Source organism: Embiotoca jacksoni, unplaced genomic scaffold (genome assembly GCF_022577435.1).
Source record: "Embiotoca jacksoni isolate LCO1_2020_lvr unplaced genomic scaffold, fEmbJac1.0.p SCAF_34, whole genome shotgun sequence".
Lineage (NCBI taxonomy): Eukaryota > Metazoa > Chordata > Actinopteri > Embiotocidae > Embiotoca > Embiotoca jacksoni.
In genome coordinates, this window is record NW_027185386.1 from 3,959,182 (window position 1) to 3,985,564 (window position 26,383).

Consider the following 26,383-nt stretch of genomic DNA (forward strand, 5'->3'; position numbering starts at 1 on the left):
AGTAGATGGCACAGTCTAACTTGGAAGCACAAAGATCCTCTGACCCCATCACTTTTGTATTTGTGATTCTCAGTGCTGTTAGTCATACAGGAGGATCAGCTACGATCTGAAGGCAACATAAGCACTCGAGACCAATGAATGAATAAATTAATTAACTCGTTGATTAACCTATCAATTAAGCCCCATGCTGATTTAATTGGCCGAATGAACTACACAGATGAAGTCACATTGTCCACCTCACTCTCTCTCTCTCTCTCTCTTACACACAAATGCTGTCTTGTGTAACTCTCTCCTCCTCTCTCCCTGCCCCCTCTCCTCCCTCTCTTCAAATCTCTCCCTCTCCCTCTCACACACACTCACACTTCCCTCTTCATCCTCCTTTACAGCCCACCAGAAGCTGTGAATGGTAGACAGCTCCTCGTATTTCGTGCCGCTGGTGAGCATCGCGCCAGTCAGAGCGAGTGAAGGCTGAGCAGAGCGCACAGCCACAGCCAGAGATCATCTGATGTAATGTGAAATAACTGGAGGAACAGTGGAACTTTTTTTTTTTTCCTTTTTTTTTTTTTCTCAATAAAAGGATAACAGCCGTGCTTAAAAGCACTGAAACACGCTTGACTTTTTTATTTTTTAGGATTTATTGTGCGCACAAAAGTGGCCATGGCGCATTTTACGCACTGCAGGTAACCAGTGTTTTGGAGGCTAAAACACAGAAAAATGGATTAAACTGCAGGTGGTTTTTTTTTTCCATTTACTCCAGCCGGGCTGAAATGGCGGCACTTCGTAGAAAATTTGGCGAAGACTACCAGGTGGTTAACACAAATCGGGCGACCACTTTTTCTGCTCCTGTGAAGAAGAAACGCCAGCGCTTCGTGGAGAAGAACGGTCGCTGCAACGTGCAGCACGGAAACCTCGGTGGAGAGACCAGTAGGTACCTCTCTGACCTGTTCACCACTTTGGTAGACCTAAAGTGGAGATGGAACCTACTCATCTTCATCCTAACTTACACCATCGCGTGGCTGGTCATGGCATCGATGTGGTGGATCATCGCTTATATCAGGGGAGATATAAATCACGGCCACGACTCGTCCTACACCCCCTGCGTGGCCAATGTTTACAACTTCCCCTCAGCTTTTCTGTTCTTCATCGAGACTGAGGCCACGATCGGCTACGGCTACCGGTACATCACAGAGAAGTGTCCGGAGGGCATCATCCTCTTCTTGTTCCAGTCGCTGCTGGGCTCCATAGTGGACGCTTTCCTCATCGGCTGCATGTTCATTAAAATGTCCCAGCCTAAGAAACGCGCGGAGACGCTCATGTTCAGTCAGGACTCGGTGATTTCTCAGCGAGACGGCAAACTGTGCCTCATGTTCCGCGTGGGCAACCTGCGGAACAGCCACATGGTGTCCGCACAGATCAGGTGCAAGCTCATAAAGGTAAGCTTCGGCAGGAGATGTTCTCTGATGATGATAACTCGCTGAAAGCGAAACCCTGAAATGTGGAAGCAGAGTTAAACACATGCTGTACATAAATCCTTTCACACGTGCAATAAAATTACAATTACCAATCAAAACTTAAAATAAACTTCGTCTAACTTAAATGACGCCCTTCTGCTGCACTGGATGTGAATCTGCACTGTCACTTAGACATACTGTGGGCCTATATGCAAATGCCATTTCTTTTTGGCACAATGACTGCGCTCTTGATTGACAGCTTGAATCTCTGAAGACTCTTTATTCTCTTTACTTCCTCTTGCATCTGAGCCCACCAGGCCAAAGGAAACAGCAACAAATTGCAATATCAAAGGTTAAAATGAACATTTTTCTATTCAAAGCTTCATTGTAAGCAGGTCAGACTACACATGCACGCCTTGTTAAACAAAACAGGCTTAAAGTGGCATTACCATAATCTTACAGCTGCAGGATGGAGAGGCTGAGTGGCAGACAGGTGGATGCATCTCAAACCGCCGAGATAAGACGGTGAAGGCCGTGTTGGTCATTTTAGGGATCGGTAGACACCATGTCCGGCATCAGCTCGTTTTTAGCTGTGGTGTCACCTGGACAGATAAGTGTGTATCAGTAAGTTGATGTGACAAGAGAGATGGTCCACTTAGAGTAAGGTTAGTGAATCTGTAGTGAGAGGGGAGCTTCACGCACCACCACAGATCACTGGAGTCAGTAAAACAGCTTTCCTGGGACATTTATGGCATTCATAAAGGTGTGAATTATTTTTGCTTTGGGGTATTTTTTTTCTCTCCCGAGGTAGAAAATGTGTTAAAAAAGCATCACAGTTTGAATATGGCTGCAACAGACAGTAAAAGGACGAAGGAGACACAGGTGATATAGTGTTGTGGGTTTGAATCCAACTGTCAGCAGATTTTGGGTGGAACAAAGCTAATGAACCTCACGTTCTCAAAGCAAGCAAACAAAGCAGAAAATTGCCACAAACAGGCGACAGGGCCGATCAACTCCTCTTTTTAATTATCATAATAGAGCTCCTTTCAGCCACATCCATGTTCAACGTGCGAAATGGGCCATAAAGAAGACAAACAGCATTAGCGAGGTGCTTGGAGCTTGTTTATGTCTGTGCTCTCCTCCGCAGAGCCACATCGAGCACAGCGTTGGTCAGCTTAATGATGCATGCAGGCAGAGAGGGAGGCAGGCAGGGAGAGGAGAGGAGAGGAGAGGAGAGGAGAGGAGAGGAGAGGAGAGGAGAGGAGAGGAGAGGAGAGGAGAGGACCGAGCTTACTCCACAGTTGCGAGCATGGAGAAAGTGAACAGCCCCCATAGGCATGAAGTATAATCACACACGTGTACCATGATTTCCCTCATCTCTCTTGTAAGACTGAGCCGCGAGCTCCCAGCATCTCAATTAGACTCTCTCCCTCTGAGTGACACACCTCTCATACCGAGTCGCAGTACATCACCACACTAAAACTCTGTCAGAAATATTCGATTTTAAAACTGAGACGTGTTTTTTTTCAACTTGGAAACAACAACAACAAAAAAAGAAATCAGGATTTGTGTTCCTTTCAAACAAAGCAGAATTCTAAAGGAGACAAGAACAGACGTGGCTTCACAAAATAATTGTAGCTTGGGGGATTTTTTCTTTTTTCTTTAAACAGTAGGGATACAATCTTTTTACCTTTCCTCCGGTACGACAGGAAATATAATCAGTATATACTCCAAGACCTCTCTGCCAACCCCACATAGTTTTTACACTCCCACTCTCTGTGAGATACAATATATACAGCATTCACTGTGTGCTCCTTGCTTTTTTTTTTTTTTTGCTCTAGGGCTTTGTGCTCTAACCTTATTCTTTCGCTTCAAAGACTCTCTGACCGAGACGGAGTATTTGCAGCAGCTCTGGTTGAGTACAAGACAAAAAAACAAATAAAATCTAAAATCAGGTGAGTCACTGCACAAAGAAAATCATTATTTAGCATGAACATACCGTTAAATATTACACATCACAAGCAATAGTTAAATACCAAACTAAAGTGGTCCTATTTGAAGCGGAATGGTTTCAGTGCAGTCCCTGTATAGAAATGTTGGTGGTGCTGTTGAACCGCAGCCCTCTGGAAGTCATGCTTCATCATGAAACACTCAGATATTCCTGGCAGAAGAATCATTTTAAATTTGTGAAGACAGTGTGTGACAGAGACACTGGGTTTGGGGAACTGCAGTGTTCATCAGGTTGCATCTTTAACACAGTAAACGAACAACCCTCCAACTCTTCTCTAAATCAAATATAAACAATTTCTTTAGCTGTTTGTGTCCATGATTTGAACTCCAAGCAAACCGTAAGCATGGTGTCTTATAAAGCATGAGCCAAGCACGAAGGTAGCTGTATGAATGCGATCCACTTCCACTAATGGGATTCTAGAGAGAACTCATCTTTGGACATATGAGTGCAAATAAAAGCTTTGGATGTATAAATAATGAGTGATTTAGTCAACCTATCAGGTGAAGGAGGGTTTTTAACTCCGTGAATACTTTCTCTTGCATTGTACAAATAAGAAACCTGCACACATGTGAAGCTTTAAGCACATTACTTACATACTCAGCTCTGATTGGGCAGGTACTTTCTCAATGCGGTTCATAGTCATTCATTGTTTTTCTTACCCAACTCATTAAATTCACATTATAAAACAAATTTAAAAAATCTGAACACCGCTGACAACAAAGATTTACTTGACTTTTCCTTTTTGTATGAGCTACTTTTCTTCAGCTGAGCCTTGTTATTTTATTCAGCTCAACATTGTATAAAGAAGCTCAGAGTGCAGCATAAAAGTTGGTGGATCTGTATATTATGTAATCAAATAATCATTTTGTTCCTTTTCGAAGCTGAAATGTCCATAATCTGCTGGTTCTAACTTCTTAAATATGAGGATTTGAGGCTTTATTTTCCCCAAATATGACAGTAATCTCAACATATTTGGGTTTTTGATAAATAAAACAAGACAGCTGAAGATATCAACTTGTTTTTCAGTAAATAATAACTTCCGTTTTTTATGGTATTTTGAAAATAATCAAATTTTTTTCCGGTCTAAATTGCAACACTTGTTGGCGCTGCTGCGTTTGGACAGTATGTCTGCGTATCAGCGCTCTGCTGGGCTGTTGCGGATGATTACTGGATGACAGGAGGCAGCAGAAAGAAGGGAGAGACGGACCAATGAGAGCTGTCATCCAGAGTCCCGCCATAAGCAGCTGAAATGCAGCTTTACGCGTCCGTGACATCTTCAGAGGGCATCCTGGTGGAACATCCCGGCTGAAAATATGACTCTGGTTTGACTTTGGAAGGAGGGTGAGAAAGTGAAGGGAAAGTGGTGAAAGGGCTGCAGAGAGAAGAAGAAGCATGAAAAGAAATATACCGACAGATTTGTTCTTAATGTTTTCGGTGTGTGAGTGGTGTCTTCTATTTGAGAGATAGAGAAGGGAGTGAAATCCTCTCGGCTGTTCATCTCCTCAGAGGATTACACGGTGGACTACATAGTCCCTGCAACTAGAATTGATTTTCTTTTTTTTGTTTGTTTTCCTCATACAAAGAGATTCAATTATACTATCGGGTTGTGGAGGGCCGGCGGAAACGCCTTGAAGCCCCACAGTCATCGATTAAGCGAGCCCCAAAGCCAGATTCTGGGCTGCTCATGTTTCTCTCCTCTTTGGAGGCTGTACTGGAGAAGGTCTGCACAGATGTATGCGAGGTTTTGTTGTTGTGCGCTCGCTCATTTTTTGAGCTTGGCTTCCTCAAGAAGATTATTTTTATTATATATCCAAAAAAGGCACTTGTGAGGTGAAGTGTTCATAATTTCTAAACTCGCAAGTACTAAAATACAGCATTATTATTCTTGAGGGAGCACATCTTCAGGCTTCCTGACAATAATACACTACGAGCCTTGTTGCAGTGTTTTCCACACAAACAGAAAACGTAGGCAGCACAGTCGCAGCAAAACACGGTTTTGGCCGAGAACACTGTGACACCATTTCTGCCAAAGTCACTAAGTACCACACAGAGAATTTGAAACTCTTCCCAACGACATGAAACTAGAGCACATAAAAGACATTACTGGACTTAACATTGCGAGCAACATCTGACACCTTATGGGTTTTAAATTTTGGTGCACCAAAAGCCTTCACAGTGTCAGAATGACTTTACTTGCCTTTGCATCCAGACAAATCTGCTAAGTTTTCAATTTGCACTTTGCTCTATCTGGGTAATAAATATTTTCAGGGCAGTTAGAAACAGGTGGCCCAGCATCGCTTGATATCTTCCTACTGCAATACAGGAGCACAATTCATGAAGTAGAGTGTCTGTTATATGGTGGGAAATAAGATTGGAGGCGAGTTGTTAAACTGTGGAATTCAGGGTGGCGAAATGGTCGTAATTTGCTGACTTTATTGCAAAAAAAAAAATTAAGTTTGTACACATAACAGACCAGATTTAATGTGTGGTTATAGTTTAGTTGTGTTACTTCACTGTGTGCAGCTTAGTCGGCCTCGAGTGACGTTTTTCACATGACCTCCATCACGCCGCCTGTCTCAGTGGCGTGCGTTTTCTCACGTCAATACGATAGCAGGCAGGGCAAGGACACGCATTGTCAAACCAAACTGTGCTGAGTCATGCTTTTCTTGCGGCTGTACAGTCAGTAACACGAGTGTGCAGATGTCCCATTAAATGCAGACAGAGTTTGATGATATCAAAAGTAGCCTGGGATCGATCTTAAGCTAAGAAATTGGAAAACAAAAATACGCAGTTCAAAGTAAAAGTAACTTTGACCTCAGCCTCACTGCATTAAGGTCAAAGGCTGCTTTCACACCTTGTTGGGTCCAGATCTTTGGACTTTTCAGTTTGGTCTGGACCAAAATAGGATAGCATTGGACTCCAGCCAGGACCAAAGGACCAAAAGTTGGTCAGACCAAAAGAGATGGACTCACTCGGGATCTAACTGGACACTGGTTCAGTTCATTTGCGGTGTAAAAATATTTTTTTTTCTTTGGATGGTTTGGACTTTTGGACCAATTGCATGTACTTTAGTCCGGCTATCAACACCCATTAAACAATAGATGGGGTAAAAAAGAACCAGAACCACTCAAACGAGAACGCTTGTAGCTGAGTTGACAACACGCCAGCGCCAGACTCCTCCCGTCTACAAACCAATCAATGTCAAGTGTAGGCAGACGCAGCCCACGGAGGTGATGATGATGACAGGACGAAGGTTTGTCATGCAGCATGAAAGCAAAACTCAACCGGTCTAACAATGTAACAAAAACATGAACCTTAGTCCGAACTTTCAGATGTGAAAAAGAGTCAAATATGAAAACCAATCTTTTCAGTGTGACCTTCTGTTCATTCTCAGTTAATGTTTTCACAACAAACAAACAAAAAAAAGCTTTCCTGACACGCTCCCCCTCGAGTGGACAAATCCACAAAACGCCGACCTCATGATTCATCTGTATAATGCCGAGTGTCTGCCGAGCTCGCCTTTGTTTTGCCTGGAAGCCTCTTTGTGATGGCTCATTTAAAATGGTAGTATAGCTGACCCCACGGCACAGGTGCTGTCATTACTCTCCATTTGACTATGACACAAAAATAGTGAATCGCGGCAGAGCAGAAATTGCCGTTTGAACGCTTAATGTGGCTTTTATGGGCTGCAATCAAAATCTCCATTTATTATTTGCTCGGTTGTCTGAAGAAAAAGAAATAAAACATTATAAATGAGAAGGTGTTTACGGAGCAAACGACACAACGGGGGCTCTGTGTCTTTCTCAGTCTGACTAGGTATTGGCTATACAACCCAACTTTGTTTTTCTTCAGCTAAAAGTGGAGGAATTTGTGTTGTTCCGGACCTTCATTGTGAACGGAGACCTTCACAAAATCCACCCACAAGGCTAGTGGATGGCAAACAGCATTTTTAGACAAACAGAAATGTCCAATTTCGCCAAATCAGTCTAGACGTGATCTTATGCACTTGTTTACTTTTTCCCAGTTTATAATAAAGGCCAGAAGAAAACTGGTCAGTCCATCCCTAGTTGTTTTGTCCAATTAGTTTAGCTTTGATTGAATCAATTCGTCTCACTCAGTCTGGACTGGATCGGGTTGAAATGTGACACCGACCCACCCTTTTTCTAAATGCAATGACTCGGCCGAGGCTATCTGGCAGTGTTAAGGCCGGCATGGTTCGGCTGGCTCGTCAGTCGATCTGATTGCCTACCAGCTCCTCCGCTGCCGCTGCACTCCCCCCCCCCCCCCACACTCTCTGCTGAGCCTCCTGATTGATGAGGGCCTGGCCGAGCATGGAGTGGAGTTGAGCAGGAAGATCAGGACACTTTAGGCCTAATCAATTTTATTTACCACCTGTCTTCATGCATGAACATCATTCACGGTGCTGAAAACGCTCCTTTTGTGAGCACCAAAGAAAAAAACAACAAAAAAAACACGTTGCCCTTCTGATGATAACGAGCGGCTGAAGCGGTCGAGCGGGTTGTCGAGCAGTAAGATGTGACGGGTAAAAACAGAAATGTTTGCTTGTCTGGTGCCTCTGCTGTATCATCATCCCCCCTCCCCCCAAAAAAAATCTAGTGTAGACAATGAATTAAAAGAGACCATGTCTGGATACTTCAAGAGCTTAGACAGAAAAAAAAAAAATCTGTTTTGTTTGTTTGAGCAGCATGTCAGATTTACAGAAAAAAATAACAGTAGACAGGCTCAGCTATCTCCGAATCTTTGTGCAGGAAGGCGTGTACAGAGTGCCAACGGGGCCTGTGTAAGGAGCTTTGCCCGTCCATGTTTGCATACACTCATCCGTCTTTTACTAATCGAGCGACGAAGACGGAAAGTGAAAAGTAAAAATTTCCCTAAGCTAGCATGAGATAACCCCTCGTGGATGAACGATGCCAAACGGGATTCAGCGGCCTGAAATGCACCTGACAAGTGAAACAATGCCCCCCCGACATGAAAGCCGTCCCTCAACATTAAATTCAGAAGAGCACCTCATTGATATTCACAAGAGACAGAAATAGAAAAAGCAGTGTTTTCTGGCAATGCAAAAGCCTGTTTACTCACACTTCATTCACAGTTTACATCTCGGAGGGGTAAACTACGGGGGCAATGTCACTGGAAGGTCAGGACGAAAACGAGCTCTGACTGGTAGCTGCAATACACGAGACGGCTGGATAGGAGAAGGAGGAGCGAAAGCAGATCCAAAGATGTAAACCGAAACTCAATTTATTTATGAATTAAAAACTTGTTTTTGTCAGCGAGGCGTTTTCTATTATTTTGTCCACCACATTTACCTTCATCATAAAATGGCTATTATGCAGCTCCAGTCAATAAGCCTGAGCTCATCCTTCTTGGTCTGTTTCTCTTTTAACATTAAAGCTGAAAACGTACTCTTTGAAAATAAGAACAAGCAGGTAAACAGGGTTATGTATAATTATAATAATACGGTTCAATGGCTCTACACTGCAATACAAGAGCAATGCTGTTTCCTTTTTTCATGTCTCCTATTAAGAGCTAGTGAAGACCAGCTGTTCAACCTCAACCAACATAACCTGATAAAAATCACTGCTTAGATATGGGAAGCTGTCACTGTAAACAGTATTTGACCTGAGCGAGAACTGAAAGGTGGAGCAACAACTAATTCACTCAGCAAACATTTTCCAGGAAATAACCAAACAAATAAAAAGTAATAAATTCCTGACATTAACCACTTTTTAAAATAATAAAAAACAACAACTTTACTTTACCCGGTAAGACATTAAGTAAAAACTCTTAATTTGAGTATCATAATCAGATTCGGGACCACGCTGAGATGCTGAAAGAGGAAACTGTCTTTGGGGAAATGATGCGTTGATTACTTAAAGATTTACCAGAAGAACAAAAGATCCAGAAAAAGCTTTAGAGAGAAAGGGGTGAAACAGTGTACATCTGTGTGGGAGATCATTATGAAGCTGTTGTGTGGTGGAAGAAAAATTGTGTGTGTGTGTGTGTGTGTGTGGGTGGGTGGGTGGATGGTGCATGACACATTCAGTTGGAGGTAAAACAATGTAGAAGGAGAGAAAAAGGTTTTGAAAAATTATTGATATTAAATTACAGGGTAGTAAAAATAAACTTTTCGCAGACATTTTTGTTATTATGATGGATGTTAATTGGGAACTTCAGAACAAAGTGTCCTGAGCAGCGTGTACCTTCATGATGCAATGTGAAGTAGAAAAGAACAATACAGCTCATTTAAACCATAACATTGTCTGATCTCTTACCGCCACAAAGAAATCTAACCGGCTCCTTTGATGAAAGGTTACGTCAGGCGTTTTTATTTGAAAGGTGTGGTATGTCAGATTTTTTTTTGTTTGTTTTTTTGCCATCTAGTGGTGAGGCTGCACATTGCAACCAACTGAAAACAGCGTCTTAACCTCTTCTTCCAAGCACGTAAGAAAATTTATGAAAAACGTGAAAGGCCATATCCAGAGTGTTGATTTGTCCCTCCTGGGCAACTGTAGATAGCAGTGCAACATAGCGGCCTCCTTTGATGAAGACCTGCTCCATATGTAGATACGAGAGGCTCATTTTAAGGTAATGAAACACCAAAATTAATAGTTTCAAGTGATTATACACGAACGGAAACACAAATATAAATGTTATATTCCATTTCTGCCAACAGATCCCCCTAAATCCTACAAACTGAACCTTTAAATGACACGGAAATAAGCCTCTGAAAACTCAGAAAGCCTCTTTGCTAACAGCGGGATTTAAGAAAATTGCTTGAATTTTAAGATCATTCGGTAAAGCAGACTGCTAATTGAGAAAACAGGAAGAGAAAAGGTGAACACGATTGATTAGATAGAATAAGAACAGAAAGGAGAAAATACATGCAGGAACCTGAGTGCAGGGCTCGAACATCCTCTGGGCAATTAAAGGCTTCAGCAGCAGTTAACAGTCGGTGGGCGATTCCTGTCCAAACACGGCTGTCTCACACGTCCGCCTGCAAGTTCTTCCAGAAATCAATGTGAAGCGCCAAGTTTGTGGCCACAGCAAACGAGAGACACCACAGGACCATCCAGAGAAAAGAAAGACATGGAAAAAAAAAAAAAACATCCTCCATCAGCTTTTCAGGAGGGTTGTATAACCCTTTTTCAAAGTCACACCTCCACACCTTCACTGTGTGTTCAGACCAAACAAGAAAGAAGCGAATTACTCCCGCGGGGAGATTACACACAAAGTGCAAAGCAAAGACACGAAAGGATGCGAATTCCCGCCCGTCCGAGTTCAAAATAATTCACTTTAGCGGCCGTGCTCACGCGGGAAACGCAAGGCAAACATTTTATCTGCACAACATTACACTGACATAATGGAGTATTAATATTTTCTACTTCTCTACTTCCAAAACATTGATTATTAAAAAAAAACCCAATGTTTCATATAAAGGTGCATTCAACGCCAGGCTTTTTCTGTGAGTTATTAACAGTTTTACATAGGACATTCCAGCAGGGGCTTAACTTTGATAAATGTCAACGGCTCGGCTGATCTATTATTTCATAAAAAGCAAATGAATAATAAAAAAAATAAAATAAAAAAAATAGGTTTGGAACCACTTACCACTGATGGATCAGTAATAACAATCTAATAATGTCAAGTATGTATGATCTTATTTATAGAGACAATTTTTCAGTAATTTTTCAAGTACAAGATTTGAATGCTTCCGCTGTTGGACTGAGGAAGCTAATTGACATTCATCAGACAAAAGGAGAGCAAGAAATCAAATCTAATCTTCTCTTTCTCGTCTCTCTCTTCTCCTTTTCTATCTTTTATTTCTCCTGCCTCTGTCTTCCACTCCTTCCTCGCTCTTGTCTTCCAGTCTCGTCAGACACCCGAGGGCGAGTTCCTGCCTCTGGACCAGTGCGAGCTGGACGTCGGCTTCGGGACGGGCGCTGACCAGCTCTTCCTGGTGTCCCCTCTCACCATTTGCCATGAAATCAATCCCAAGAGCCCCTTCTTTGACCTTTCCCAGCGCTCTCTGATGAACGAACAGTTTGAGATTGTCGTTATCCTCGAGGGCATCGTGGAGACCACAGGTGAGCAAATTTTTTTTCCAGCTCTTTGTATTCTCTCCCATTCTTAATTGCTTCTTTTCTTTACTTTTCTCACTCCCAATCTAAATGTAAATTAATATGAACCCTCATGACGTTCCTCTCTAACAGATACTCCTAATCTAGACCCTGTGAAATCTCATTTCCCCACCTTCCCAGTTTTGCAAATTTGAAGAACGTGAGGGCTGAAAAAAAGAGAGAATGAGGACAACACATGAGAATGACAAGCTGATTGAATTATGGGGGATATTTTATTACTGCAGAATCGGTTTATGCCCACTCTATGCATTATAAAAGCCTGTGGTCATGGCTGCGTGCGTCACTTTGATGAATGGGCTGGGGTTTTAGTAGAAGTTCCACTCCATTTTTCAGATGACAGCTGAGAGCAGAGGTAAGCCTGCGAGACATCGGTACACAGCCGCCGCTGTAAACTACAGGCAGCCAATGCTGGAGGAACTCTCAGCGACTACGCTGCTGCTTTCTCTGTTGCATATTTAACAATGATTTTTTTTTTTCTCCCTCGGGTGCAATACAAATAAATCCATCTTCCTCATTTCTTTTCAGCGCTGCTTCTATCTACCCCCCCGCCCCCTCCCCTCCTCCATTAACACGTACTCTGCCACTGTTGTAGGAGACACCGTAGAGCTGAATAGGCTTATAGCAGGAGGGAGGGATCAGTGGGGGAGCGGAGAGGCGGGCAGGCAACACGGTCTGTGCTCTGTTGATAATACCATTAAATCAGGGTGCAGCCAGAAGTTTAGTGTCGCAATGCTGTGACACTCAGAGCTGAGGAGTAGAGGAGTGGAAGCCCTGGCAGCGTCACCTTCGATGGTCCCCAGTATCCCGTCATCCTCCTCACACATAACACACATCCCATTAACCCAAACATATTAACAGTTATCCCCGCACATCCAGCTGCTGCTGACACAGCTGTTCAGTTTGTGGATTGTCTCCCCAACTCATTTAAAATTTTTACTAAAGTAGACTTGATAGATTACCGTGCAGCGGCTCTAATACCTGTCAATTTTAGTTCATGTCTGAAGGCATTACGTTCTTTTTTTCAATACCGTGCAAAACTACATCTGGAGGAGCAGCACATCATTAGTTTATTGACTTAAAATCTTAGTTCTTTGTGGAGAAAAAAAAGTAAAAAAAGTAAAAAAAAAAAATAAAAAAAAATCATCTAATCAATTTAGCTCTTACTTCACAAGATGTCATGAAATCAATTTTTTCACCTAGAAGTGAAAACAGAGTCCAACAGAAGGCGTGAACAGAGGATACAATCGTACAAATCTTTGTAAAAGACTGAGTATATGGTAGTCAATAGCGACCGCTAAGGTAAAAAAGCGCTATATAAATGGCACCAAAAGGTGGTCCAAATTGTATTCTTGCTAGAAATGTCGAAGTCCCAAGAGGTCAGTAGAGCATAACATTCGTCCCTTTTATCTATTTTTTTTTTCCAGGCATGTCAACTCCATCTATAGGTCACACGTTCACTAAATTGAATTCTCGCCAAGTAACAAATTTGAAACAGAGTCTTACAGAAAAGGCAAATCAACATAATACACTCTGTAAACAGTACCGGTGAAGGTTACTGTCAGGAAATTTACAAAGTATTCTTCAGGGACGCCCTGCCAAATGTTTGCATAGTCGTGCTCTGGGCTTTTATTTTCCTGCTGCAAGATGCAGTAAACATTAACCAGCTGCTTGAATACCCAAATGATGCCTGAATGATGGAACTAAACTGGGGTGCCTGTCAGGCTCTAAACCCACAAGCTTCCACTGCACTGGTATAACTGTTGTTTTACGAGTCCACAGCCAGCAGAAATACAGCCATTCTCCCCGTAAGAGAAGAGAGAGACTGCAGCTGGAGAAATGATCACAAACTTACCCTCGTAATTAAAACCAAGCCTCCGGGCTAATTGTGAGTAAAAAAAAAGGCCTTTTTGTAGATGTAGGACTGTTGAAGGTTTTTCTGTGGATGAAGATGAGTTAGCGAGCCTGGAATAGCATCAGGCTATGACATAACACTGCTCACATCATCCCTCAGAGGGATGAGGGATCAGACTCCTACTCTTCGGCTAACTGTAGTGTTTAACAGAAATGCTCGGGTTATGTAGCAAAGCCACTGGATCAGAAGAAATATGGACTAAGTGCTTATTGATCGCGAAGGACCTCCAACAAACATCCAAATGTCAAGAAAATTATTTTGCGGGAGCTGAAGTCAAATGGAAAAAGAAAGATGTTTTTGAATGCCCGCATGCTGTAGACAAACAGGCACCAAACATTACTTTTTCTCAATTACACTCGCTATTAAAAAAAACGTGCCACGAGAGCACGATGTCAGTCGGCCAACTGATGATGAGCGGAAAGTGCAAACAACACGCCGAGTAACGATAAAGACGTGTAGCGACAGGACCCCTTTCCTCTTACCATCGACGTATCGACGGGAGAATGCGGTGCCGTGCGATAGCTAATTATGCCAATCAGATTTAAACGGGCAATTATCACAACCAACACCAGCCACGCCGATAACGAGCATCGCTCACCTTTCACCTACATTAACGGCGCAAAATGAATGTGAGAATGAGAATGTGTCACCATTGCAAGGAGACACAAACTCCAGGAATGAAAGACTGTGCAGGATTTCCCTCTTCGCTTTTCTCTTGTGGTGGTTATTCTATTACAGTAATTAAAGGCGGCGTGCTTAGAAAATAGCTAGAAATTAAGCAATAGGTTAGAACGGCTTTGTTGTTGCTTTTATCAAACAGGAAATTGCAAGAAACCTTCTCCGGTCGGTTGACTGTTGTGACTAAATTGGACGAGATGATTGCACAGGAAGTAGCACGAAGCTGTCTTCCCGAGTAATAAAGGAAGAGAGATAATGGGAGGGAATGCTGCCCTTTCACGTTCCTCCTTATCAGCCAATAATTGTTTTGTTCGAACCCCATTTAATCGCAGTTATTCAAATTATTACGATGTCACTCTCCTGCAGGTATGACATGCCAGGCCCGGACGTCATACACGGAGGATGAGGTTTTATGGGGCCACCGCTTCCTGCCGGTGATGTCCCTGGAGGAAGGCTTTTTCCGGGTGGACTACTCGCAGTTCCACAGCACGTTCGAGGTCCCGACGCCGCCGTACAGCGTCAAGGAGCACGAAGAGAAGAATTCGTTGCCCTCGCCCGCGTCCACCCCCACCCCAGCACTGACTGAGAGCCACGGCGGCCGGCGCCACCGGGTGTTTTCTGTGGATTGCATCAACACTTCAGAGGAGAGAGGCCACCACGGGGGTGCCGGGGGTCGGCTGCCGAGCAAACTGCAGAGGATGAGTTCGTCGGGGAAAGAGGACCTGCAGAGGAAGGTGCTTCTGCTCAGCTCCCAGCACCCGGAGAAGGCCTGCAGCACGGGAGACCTGCCTCTGAAGCTGCAGCGCCTCAGCTCCTCACCGGGCCCCGAGGCGGAGAGCCGGCTGCAGCTCAAGTCCCTCAAGGTGGGTTTCGAACCCATGACTCAGTCTACAGGAGACCTGTACCAGCAAAGCCTGACGCCCACGCTGTCCCCCGTCCCCGTCCCCATGCACAGCCCTCTTCTCTCGGCCGGAGGGAGGCTGGAGGACAACCTGCCAGCAAAGCTGCGGAGGATGAACGCCGACCGCTGAAACCCAGAAAAAGTCCCTGAACACGACTACAAACTGCCACAGACCTCCGACACAGGAGGAGAAATGCATGGAAGCAAGATACAGAGATGTACTTGACCTTGGGAGGCTTTAATAGCAAAAAAACACAAAAAAAAAACATGGTTTACTGACTATTTTATTGATTTGCTTTTTATCTTGAGACACAATCTTTACTGGAATTACTGTGATTTTGTGTTTCATAGCAGCGGCATTCATGCAGGCTTTGTTACACACAAAACTACAAGAAAACACAAACTTCATCTTTAAATGCGAACCTGATCATTCTGCAAGAGTCGTGCATGCACACAAAATCCATTGTTTAACGTTTGCACCACTACGATTAATAGTCAACCTTAGTTTTATCGAAATATAAATTATATTAAGATGATAATAAATGCTTGATCTTTTTTCTTTCCTGTGTTTTTATTGTCACAGTAAATAATATATTTGGTTCATATACTCATTACAGTCGTTGGTGCAACAGTTTTCCATGAGTAATCCGACGGTGCAATCCAATGTAGTTTTAATAGGCTGTTGCTGATGCTCTTATTTTATCCGTTTGGGAAGCAACACTTTGTGCAGGAACAATCCCACAATTCCTCAGTGGATGAAGTGCATATTGCAAGAGAGGATAATAATATAAGACTCCTGCTTAAGGAGAAATATGAGCAGTGTTTATTGGAAAACGGAGGCTGATAGTCAATTTATAGTTGGTGCACAAAAGAGGAATGCGGTCACAAAAAACACACCCAAACAACGCTTTATGTAGCCTTCTCTCCAACATATATTTTCAGAGCAGATGACCGTTTTATCCACACGATAGATTCGATTTCATAATTGGTCAGATTTTGTATCAAATCTGAGATTTACAGTATCCTGTCCTGACTAGAATATCTTCCAACAGAGCAAACTGAGATTAGAGCAACAGAAAGCAGAAGACTTGTGGGTTTAGGAAATCCAGGGACAAACACACCACACGGATGTAACTCGACAAAAAAACAAAAAACAAAAATAAAACATCCCGAGCAGCACATGCGTGGTCAAGCGCATCTCCAGTACCTGGAAGACCTAAGCCTCAATTCCACTACTCCAGCAGCACAAAGACAGGAAAATCAATGGGAGACGGAGATTTCCAACCGCTTCATCGGTACACTCACGAAGACACCCCCCCCTCCTTATGAATCTGCAGCTTCGACCACCCACTCAGTTTACACTCCTCTAATTCCTTTCCGTGTGTGTTTGTCCACTCACCCGCCGCACACATGCTTTGTCACCCCTCTCGTGCTGCGTAGGATTTGACAGATTACAAAACATGAATTGAAATAGTCTCATTAAAAAACAAAAAAAACAGAACACCTCAGAGGAAAACAGTTCTTAATGAAGCTGAAGGCACTGAGTCTCAAATAGAGCGAAACACTGTTCAAAGTTAATTATTGTTTTCATTACATGACCTGCTGATTCAATAATCAATCAAGTTTGCTCTATGAAAGAGGCTTTTCCATGCGAGTAAGCTCATACTGGATTCATCCATTCTCTGTTGATTATTTTCTTGACAGTCAACCAAACACTACTTCCATTTTGTGTGTGTTAAATTAAAAACGTAAGGTATTACAAGTGAAATTAACGAACAGTATCCTTCTTGTAGTCTGGAATAATGGCTAAAAATAGACTGTTTCCTCACTTTGGTACAGAACAATACAAGTTTGCATGAGAAACCCTGATATATGAGGGACAATTTAAAGGGAAGGTTGTCATTTTTATTAGTTTTCTTGCTGAGAGTTGAATGAGAAGATCAGAGTTCATCTCAGCCTTTGGATGGTTTCAATCATCTCATCAAACTCCTATTCTTCTTATTTGTCTTTCTATAACAGTTCCCAGCAAATATCAAATAGTACTCTTTGCTTAAAATGCCCATCCTTTATTAGTACATCGCAAATGAACATTTTGTACACTGTAGATCATGAAATGCGACCACAAAGCAACTAACAGAAGCAAGACAGGAGTTTCTGGCACACACTAGCAAAAGAGCAAGGGGAGTTTCCATGGAGGGGGCATGGTTGACATTTGGTCCATAACCTGGAGAAATGCAAGAAATACACAGAAAATGTGCCAAAGAATAAAGAATATAAAGAAAATAATATAAGAAATAAACACACAGAAGTAAAACAGCACAAGAGACGGAGTAGGAACGGAGGTTTCAAAGTGTGATTTGCATACTGAATATTTTATATCCAAATGTCATTGAGTCTTTCTACAATAATAACAGCAAGTATTTAGGGATTTTCAATATTGTTTCAGTCTGTATGTCATAAAACGTTGACTCAGATTTGTGGTTACTTTCCTTTCTCATTGAGAAAATGCTGTTTCCTTAAATTGACTGCCACTGTCCACTATTTAAAACCAGTGGTACCGCTGACACCACTTTCAGCTCCTCTGCTTATTTAAACTAACGACAGGGCGGAGCTTGGAGACATCGTTTTCCACCCGCTTTAGAGAGTCGGCTCCTGTCTGAGGTGTTATCGGAGGGTCTGAGCCTCCGCTATAAAGACCCCGACACTGATGTCTCCGCAGGTTAAAAATAACTGAAGCATGAATACTTAATAACAAGACAAGGCATGGAGAGGCTCATTATAGGACCTCATCTTGCTGACATCCCCAAACTCAAATCTGCCCTTGTCATGTTCGTATTATCTCCGAAATGAGCCAGTTGAATAAGTTCTGAATGGCAACGAAAATCTTTCTCATCTCTGAGAAATAAGAAAAAAAACTAATTAATTTCCTTCTTTTTTTGTTTTCGTTTGATTAATTTGATTTGGAGATGTTTTGATGTATAACTGCTCCATTTATAATCCACTGAGCCATTTCTTTGTACTGTGTTGCACCAACTGTGAGCGAATGGCTAATTAGGCCACTTGTGGTGTCTAAAAGGGAAATGTGCCTGACTGGACCACCTTAATGAGACACACACACACACACACACACACACACACACACACACACACACACACACACACAGAGAGAAATGTGAGCATCCGAAGACACGCAACAAACAGATGCGGCAGCTGTCAATCACAAAACAAGCCACTTCTTTCCACCACAGTCACCACGGCAACATGGGAGCCTCTTTGCCCTGCAGCGGTGGGGGGGGGCTCAGGTAACAGTTGATGTGTGTGTGAGTGTGTGAGAGAGATCATTGTATTCTTCAGTGCTCTCATCTTCCCAGTCTCACTGAGCAATTTCAAATACAACATATAAAATGTAAGGCTGATCTAAACTGTAGATATTCAGCGTCTCACATGCAGCGCTGTGATTTATTCCTCCTTATCCATTTAGAGTAATCCTGTGGGAATCATGGGGGGGAAGGAGGGGGGGGGGGGGGAGGTGGTGGGGGGGGGGGGACAGCAAATAACATCAGCACACATCTTTCTTTCTGGAATTTTAATTTCAATTTGTCTGCTGTACAATAGAAGCAACCACTGCTGACATGCTTTGAGAATATTGAATGGCTGATTCATTGATTTTTCCATACATATATTACCATAATACTAGCTCCGTGGGCCGTGTGTGGAGAAGGTGTAAATATTGGTTCTTTTAAAGCTAGCGTCTGTGACGGGACTGAAATGCAGGAATGAACGGTTCATCTTAGAGGAGCAGTTGAGTGTGTGCATCCTCCGGGGAGCTCCCTCTCATTGTTTCTGCCTAACGCACCCGGGGCTAAAGATCCCAGGACCCGATCGATGCCCGTCTCGCTGAACCGCGACCCGGGCAACGCGAGCCGACGCCCCGAGGGTTGGTTAGTCACTCGGCTCCGCGGGGACGGCTGGTGTGAAAAAGGGTGTTTGGAAGCTGGAGGTTCACCCGCCAGCTCGCAGAACACTTTGGTGAAAAAAAACCTAGCACGATGACCTCATGTCCCCCTCACCAGAAATCAATGGCTTTGATCTGTTTTCATCAGCGCAGCAGCACACAAAATGCACTATTTCCCTTCAAAGACATTCAGGACGTCCCACACGGGACGAGCGTTTTGATTCAAGTAACTGCCTCTGCTGCGCTTTGAATACGTCGTGCTGAGATATGCCATCTGCGATCGGCGCGCAGCTCTTTTTGGAATCACTGTTCCTCCTACGTGTGGCGATCAAAGTGAAGGAACCGGCTCGCTGCAAGGTATCGTAGCTGCAAAGTGGAATATTAATTTGTTTTCAGTGGTACGGCTGTCAGCGTTGGTGCTTCGAGTGTACAAATGCTACCCGAGTCGGTGCACGTTAATATAATGGGCGGGAGGGTGACGCAACAAAGCTGAAATCAACATAATGGATCAGTAAATGTATATATGTATATATATATACACACACACATCTTGTCCCAGGAAACTCCCAGGGAACACTGGTGGAGTGTTATGCGCAAAACAGGGAAATTAAGTCACGTGATGCAGTTTAGACCCCAAAATACATTTCCATTACAGAAGGAGCAGATGTAAAAATAGTCATCATTAAAGCCAATATGCACCAAAATATTGCATTTATGCCAGAAAACTTTCAATATCTTTTACAGGCTACTTTGTCGGACAGTAAATGCTTTTAGTTGGTTTCATTGGAAAGAGTCGGCCGCCATGTTTGGACACCTCCTCCACTGGTTCTACCATTCATTCATTCATTACAAAAAAAAAAGATATGCCGGACACAGGATATTTATAGCATTAGATATAAAAGCTTTCATTAAATGGCTGTAGGTTGAATTATACTGTGCATTCAAAGGCTGAGTGTTAAGCAATTAAAGGACGTCTGAAAGAGAGACTATAAATAAAGTACAAGGGTACAGGCTTGTTTCCAGAGCGGGGGGAAGGACACAACTCAGTCTGAGGTTCTTCAATAACAAAAACAGAACAAGGAGTTAGATTCAATTTAGTTTCATATATATGGTGCCAAACATAGCATGTTTCTTCTAAGGGAAATTTATGTAGTAAGTTGGTCTTGTTAGTTTGTTACGCATACCAGCAGTTCATTTTTCAACTCGGTAAATAATGTTTTTCTACTCAAGGCTAATGACTAATTAATGATCAATTCAACAATTTGGAAGGATTATCGATAAATAAATCATTTCTTTTTAATACCAAAATGCAGAGGACTTGGTGGGCTTTTTGCAGCCCTGAGTATCGTCTGCAGGCTTCTTCACAAGCTGCAATCGACCCAACAATCTCCGTCGAATGTATGTTATGCCTATGAGGCAAAAGAAAAGTTCGCAAATCTCTTGCTACTCTTTGTAAAGGTTAATAGCAGTGATTTTAACATTTGGATCAACTCACTTCTTCCACCTGGATTCTGACGATTGGACAGGTCTTTCAGTGAATGAATATAAATGAAACTGTAAAAGTGAGGTGGTCATCCAACTCCTGCAAAGATTACACTACTTGTAGAAATGGGAAAAACGAAGTCTGTCACGAATATAATCAACTACGTTTATCTTTCATTGTCATAATCACATTGGACATCAGATGAAGATGTTATTTGATTTCAGTGAACGCAGAAAAAAGTGAATTTAGTCTGTTCTGAGGAGAAACTGTACGAGTTGGAAATGTGAAGTTTAAAGAGTAAAATATCCCAAAACACTTCTCGATTCTCGTTAAGTTTTAAGATGAATCAAAGGCTCATATATTGCATATAATCCCTGCTGTGAATATCAATCGAATGATATGAGTGTGAGAGTCTAAGCCTGTGTGGGATTTTGGATTCCAAAGCAAATTGTGGAGGCGGGTTGATTAATTAAAGTTCAAGCCTCGAGCATCATGAAGCCATCATAAAACCCCAATTAGGCAGCGCACGATAAATGAAACCTAATGCCACTGTTAACCTGTCACACACACACACACATGCACACGCACCATGGGACCAAATGAGTAATAATGGGATCCCTAACGCCAACCGGTGTGTGCTCATGGCTACACATCTAGTTTCTGTCAAATTGTCAAACCATAAAATGGCACTCACACACACACACACACACACACACACACACACACACACACACACACACACACACACACACACACACACACACAATCTCTCGGGAGTAAGTTCAAGCACTGCTACACCATCATTATATTACACTAACCTGTCCCTGGCCTTCGTAAATGAAAACCTGGAGACTCAAAGCTGTAAACACGAGTAATGTCTTTCCTCCATGCTCCATTTATCTATTTACTCCTTTTTTTTTTTTTTTTCCCTCCTTATTTTTTTATTATTTCTTTTTGGTCTTTTTTTTTTATTCTGCTTCTTTTTTTTTTTACGGCTGCTACCTTGTGTCTGATAAGCACTTTTCCTCCGCAGACAAATGGCTTGTCTGACGCTACCTCTTCTGTGAAATTGTACTTGTCGAATGCAGGCGTGCGCTTCGACGAAATATGATCACACACATTCAAACGCACACACATTTTCCGACATCAGAGGAGCTCTCTGGGCGGCGGGGCGAGAGCTAAAACACCCCCCCCTCCCCTCCCCCCCGCCCGCCACCTCACTCTCCCCCACCGCTCCCCTTGTTTCCCACTTTTCAATTCCTCACTTCACAGCCTTCAGCGAAAAGCAAGAGAACTTTTTCTCAGACATTATTTGAAATCCATCTTCAGAGACTGAGAAGTCTTTTTACTTTTTAATCACGCTCCTTCTGAGAACTTTTAATCACGCTCTTCCCCGCAAATGTACTGTATTGTACTGAGTGTGTGTGGGGAGGAGGGGAGAAGAGGGGATGGGAGGGGGGGGGAAGTGTGACAGTGATGTGGGCAGTGAGTGAAAGCCAAGAGAATAAAAAGAGAGCCCATCATTACACGCCGCCGTTCTGTCGTTCCATTAGAAAGAACAAAATGACCCTCATCACCCTGTCTTCCTCGTGCAGAGACCTAATTGAGTTTTCAGGGGAAAATTTCTTCGGACTCAAATTGCATTTGTTCTGTCTCCTCTTCAGCGCTGCCCCCCGCTCGGCCCACCCCTGCAACCGCACAGTGCCCAAGGGGCTCCATGGGAAATAATATTCCCTGTTGTCACACACTAATGGTCACTGCTGCATAACTGCATCGCCGCATGGAGAGTAATAGGATTAATTTTGTGGCGATGGGTATCGTCAACTTCTGTGTGAAGCCAATTTCTCGGGATGTAAGTGGGATGAGGTTGTGAAATTATTAAGAAAGTGTTGAATGACCCATTGGTCATTCGAATTGTCTGAGCGCTTTTTGTCCTCTGGTAATACTTGACACATAGGTGTGCTTAATAACTAAATAATAGAAGGAATTATTCACACAAGGAGGAAAGTCATTGTTAGCATGGCTGGTTTAAACTGCTTGAAGGCACTCGACCAAATTGAGCTATGGGCCCTGTTGATATATTAGGGATGCATTATTTATGTGTAATTTATTGCTGGGATATTTGTCATCCATTGTACAGGCATATTTTCTTTTAAATGGAAAATAATTAAACATTAAGAAGGAATATTAGTTTTGAACGAATATACCTGTAAAATCAGAGGTTGTTAGTGCCTTCAACATTGCTGTTCAATATGGCTGTAACAGAAAGGAAAAATTATAAGATCAGCAACTGCTATGATGAATATATTAGGCACAATAAAAAATTGTTTGTTAAACCTGACAACAGGTGGAGAAGCATACGTTTCGCTGCCCTCTCTGGTCGAAAGTATTCACTACCTTTGTCGTCACGGTGTAACGATGCACTGATCACAACAGTGGTTCTCAAATTTTGGGTTGCCAGTCATGGAGAACCCTGACAATAATCAATCTAAATGAACTGAAACTAAGCCAACACAAAGGAGGCATGAATCAAATTATTCGCACACAACCTTAACAGGAAGGTTTTTTTTTTTGACAAAGAAAACCACAAAAGTTTAACTAAATTTAACACATCACAACCCGAAATACTTTTCAATAAAAAAAACAACAACAAAAAAACAACAAGCAAGTTGATTTCAATGGCCAAACACGATTACCAGTGTGGAGCTGAAACCAACTTTGACTGTTAACTGCTGAGAGGAAAGTAGTTGCAAACAACAGTCTGCTGTGTGAAAGTCAATTTAAAGTATCCCAAATCACTCCAATTTCCTCCTTCAAAGAGTTTGAAGTGCAATAACCACAGCCTGCGACTCTGAGAGACAAAAGTCACACAGGATGTCATTATCAGGTAAAGACAAACAGTTTAAGGCACATTCACCACTTTTCTTTGATGTTCTTCTTACAAAGAACGCTTGGAAGTATTTTGTTTCCTGAGCTCTTACAGTGAAAACAGATGACAGAAAATCAATAAAGTAAGGAACTTTTGCTGCTGCTGCAGTATTGGCATCTTCAAATGGTTTGAATTGTGAAGCTTTGTACTTTAAAATTAAGTTTAAGTGGAGCCGGTGTCAATCAAAATACAGCAGCTGAATTTGTATTGGGCCGATATTTGGACGGCTGAGTGTTGAAGTGTTAAACAGCAAGCGATGGTGACGCTTTCCTATTAAGAGCAGTCTTCCACCTTCATAAACAAAACAGCCACATTTCTACAGGTGGAAAAATCTGTTTTCTTAAAATTTCCATCCTCATATCTCCCAACTGTTGCTGATGTAATTCAGATGTCCATATTTGCCAAACAAGTTCGTCACTAAGTAAATTAAAATAAACCAATTTACATACAGACAGCTTGGACCCTTCAGGTGCTCTTGAAATCTGAACGCTTGGGATAGTAACCCACTTTTCCTGGTGTGTAAACCAGCCTTTAGTGTGAGATAACATTGTCGCGTCCTCATTTAAGTCTGTTCACACACATCAAACTTCATGAGAGGTCAGGATGAATGACCAACAAGGTGTTTAAACCGAGATAAAGACAGACTCTTAATTTGGTGATAAAGAGGCTCCCACCGCTCCCGCTCGATAATCCGTCCTCACCGCAGCTCCTGAATCCTAAACACCTGAACAGAGAAGTGCTCTCTCTTTCATAGCTCCTGATGTCATGATGTACGCAGCGGAGTCGAAGTCGCCACGCCTTATGTTCGCTCTCATCCTCCTCTGTCTCCTCGCCTTTGATGTGCAAAATCTGTCCCCCCCCCCCTCCGTCCGTCCGCCTGCCGGCTCGACCCACTAAACACCGGTTGCACAGCTTGCGCCTAATCTCCATCACACCGCGTCTGTTTTGAAAGCAGCCAAACGCAGCAGCCGCCCCCCTTTTCCTCACAAAAGAAGAACACACACTCTGTTTGAACATCTGCCTGCCTGTCAGCCCGCCAGTCCGCCTGTTAACCGAGCTTCGGACGTTTTTCAGACATTTCTCACCGGCAGATTAATTAAAATCACAGCAGCCCCCGCCCCTCTTCAAAGAGGGCGACGCAGGATCCCTAACACTGATTCTCCAGCTTTTGGTTAAACAGACCCAGATTTGTCAGGATGTGACTGCTGAGAGGGATTGTGTTGTTCCACAAACAACGCGGCTACCAGGTCTCACCTGTCAGACCGTAACAGTGTCGGGAAACCATCTTCGTCACAGTGGAATCAGGGGCGCACGATTATTTTTCTCAACCTTCAAGCAGAGCATTTGCCATCATCTCTATTTGTACGATTCACTGCTCTAAGTTGGTAAACTGAATGGATCGGTTCAGCTCCGTGGCCAACAAATCCCCTCCCGTTGAGCGGTGCCAGCGCTGGAGAGCGGCCCGGTGGCAACCATACATCATTCTCCCGTAGAGCGGCATGTTTCCTCTAAACCAATCACGATCGTCATGGGTACACGGGCAGGTGAGCCCTGGTACTGAAATGGATGAATTCCTGCAAAACACAGAACAGAACCAAGCAGGACTGCCATGTTGCGTTGTGTGTAGGTTGCTGGCTCAGAGGTTGTTGTTGTTGTTGTTGTTGTTGTTTCCCAGTGCAACGGGGATTTTGAAAATGGTAATGCAGAGATTTAAATAATCGGCCGAAGGCAGGTTTAATGCAAAATTCTACATCCAGCGAGTCAAGCTAACCTCCTTCTGACACTGCAAGTATTTGCAAGAACAACAAAAAAAAAAGTGCTCAATGTGCCTCAAAGATGTGAGATTGAGTGAATAAACAAACATACGCATGCCACTCGCTGCAGTGTTTGAAATTTAGGACGTCAAGAACGCAAGCAATGTATGTCGAGCTCCAACATGCGACAACAGAAACGCCTCCGACTACTTTCTCCTGAGAACACATTCGCAGGTCAGTGTTTTTAAGCTGTTAGCACTAATTTAGCATGCACTGTTGTTCTGAACCACATAATGAAATACTTTGAACTGCCCGTCTTAGACACTATAAAAAGCTGCATACGTGGGAACATAAACAGACTATAGATAAGACTTCATAAGATACAATCATGAGAATAATCCAGGCACAAAGCATGGCAGATCTATGACTATAACTTTTTATGACGTAAAGGAGTTGATTAGTTTACAAAAGTTTATCGCCCAATAAATGCTCAGCACCTTGCCCATTAGAAACAATGTTAACGAGCTGATTGGTTAAAATTAAGCCGAGGTCTATGCCCAGTAGGATGGAACGACTGCAAACGATTCCCTATAGAGAGTCGCCAGACCCATATATTCACACAGTGGAATTGGGTCGGGAAAAACGCCTCGGTGCCTGTAAGTGTCATGCGTACGACGTGGAATCGGACTCCTGCGATTCAGAATCTGGCTCCTTCTCTGCTCTGCCTCACCGTGACTCAGCCTTTAGTCCTGAAAGCCGCCAACCATTTAGAGGCCACGGGGAGCTTTAAACCACACGGATGGAAAACAGAAACAATTGATGGCAGACATGAACCACTTTCTGTCTGCGTCGTGATCTTTCTCCTCTCAAACACACGGCATGTTTGACACCACTGACAAAACACGTCAGCAATGTGCCAGTAAAAATACGTTGGCTTGCTCGGTGATGCGCAGCGCCCTCTGATTATCCTCCTCTCGTACCTTGTGACTTCCTGTCACTGACATAATCTGCGTTGTAATAAACTAGGGAGCGATGACAGAGGAAATGCAGCACGTTGTACTTTGTTCTCTCTGCGTGAGCACCTTTTATATCTGCGCCTCTCGACTCTGGTTTCATCCGAGCAGCATGTCTGACAGAGTTTGAGGAT

General features: G+C 43.0%; 1 protein-coding gene and 1 long non-coding RNA gene across 3 annotated transcripts in view; one reads left to right on the top strand and one right to left on the bottom strand.

The window, feature by feature from the left end:
• The first annotated feature begins 767 nt into the window (after positions 1-767).
• LOC138207834 (G protein-activated inward rectifier potassium channel 1-like) lies at positions 768-15,671 on the top strand. The gene is made up of 3 exons (XM_069165365.1): positions 768-1,433; positions 11,354-11,570; positions 14,581-15,671. The coding sequence occupies exons 1-3, from the start codon at positions 768-770 to the stop codon at positions 15,243-15,245; spliced, it is 1,548 nt and encodes a 515-aa protein (XP_069021466.1). The 3' UTR covers positions 15,246-15,671.
• The window catches only part of LOC138207835 (uncharacterized), a 53,031-nt gene continuing 28,047 nt past the window's right edge, over positions 1,400-26,383 (bottom strand). For both annotated transcript variants that reach the window (XR_011179040.1, XR_011179039.1), the window contains exons 3-5: positions 10,378-10,489; positions 1,901-2,053; positions 1,400-1,488 (exon numbers count right to left, since the gene is read on the bottom strand). This is a non-coding gene — a long non-coding RNA (uncharacterized lncRNA). The remainder of the gene's footprint in view (positions 1,489-1,900; positions 2,054-10,377; positions 10,490-26,383) is intronic.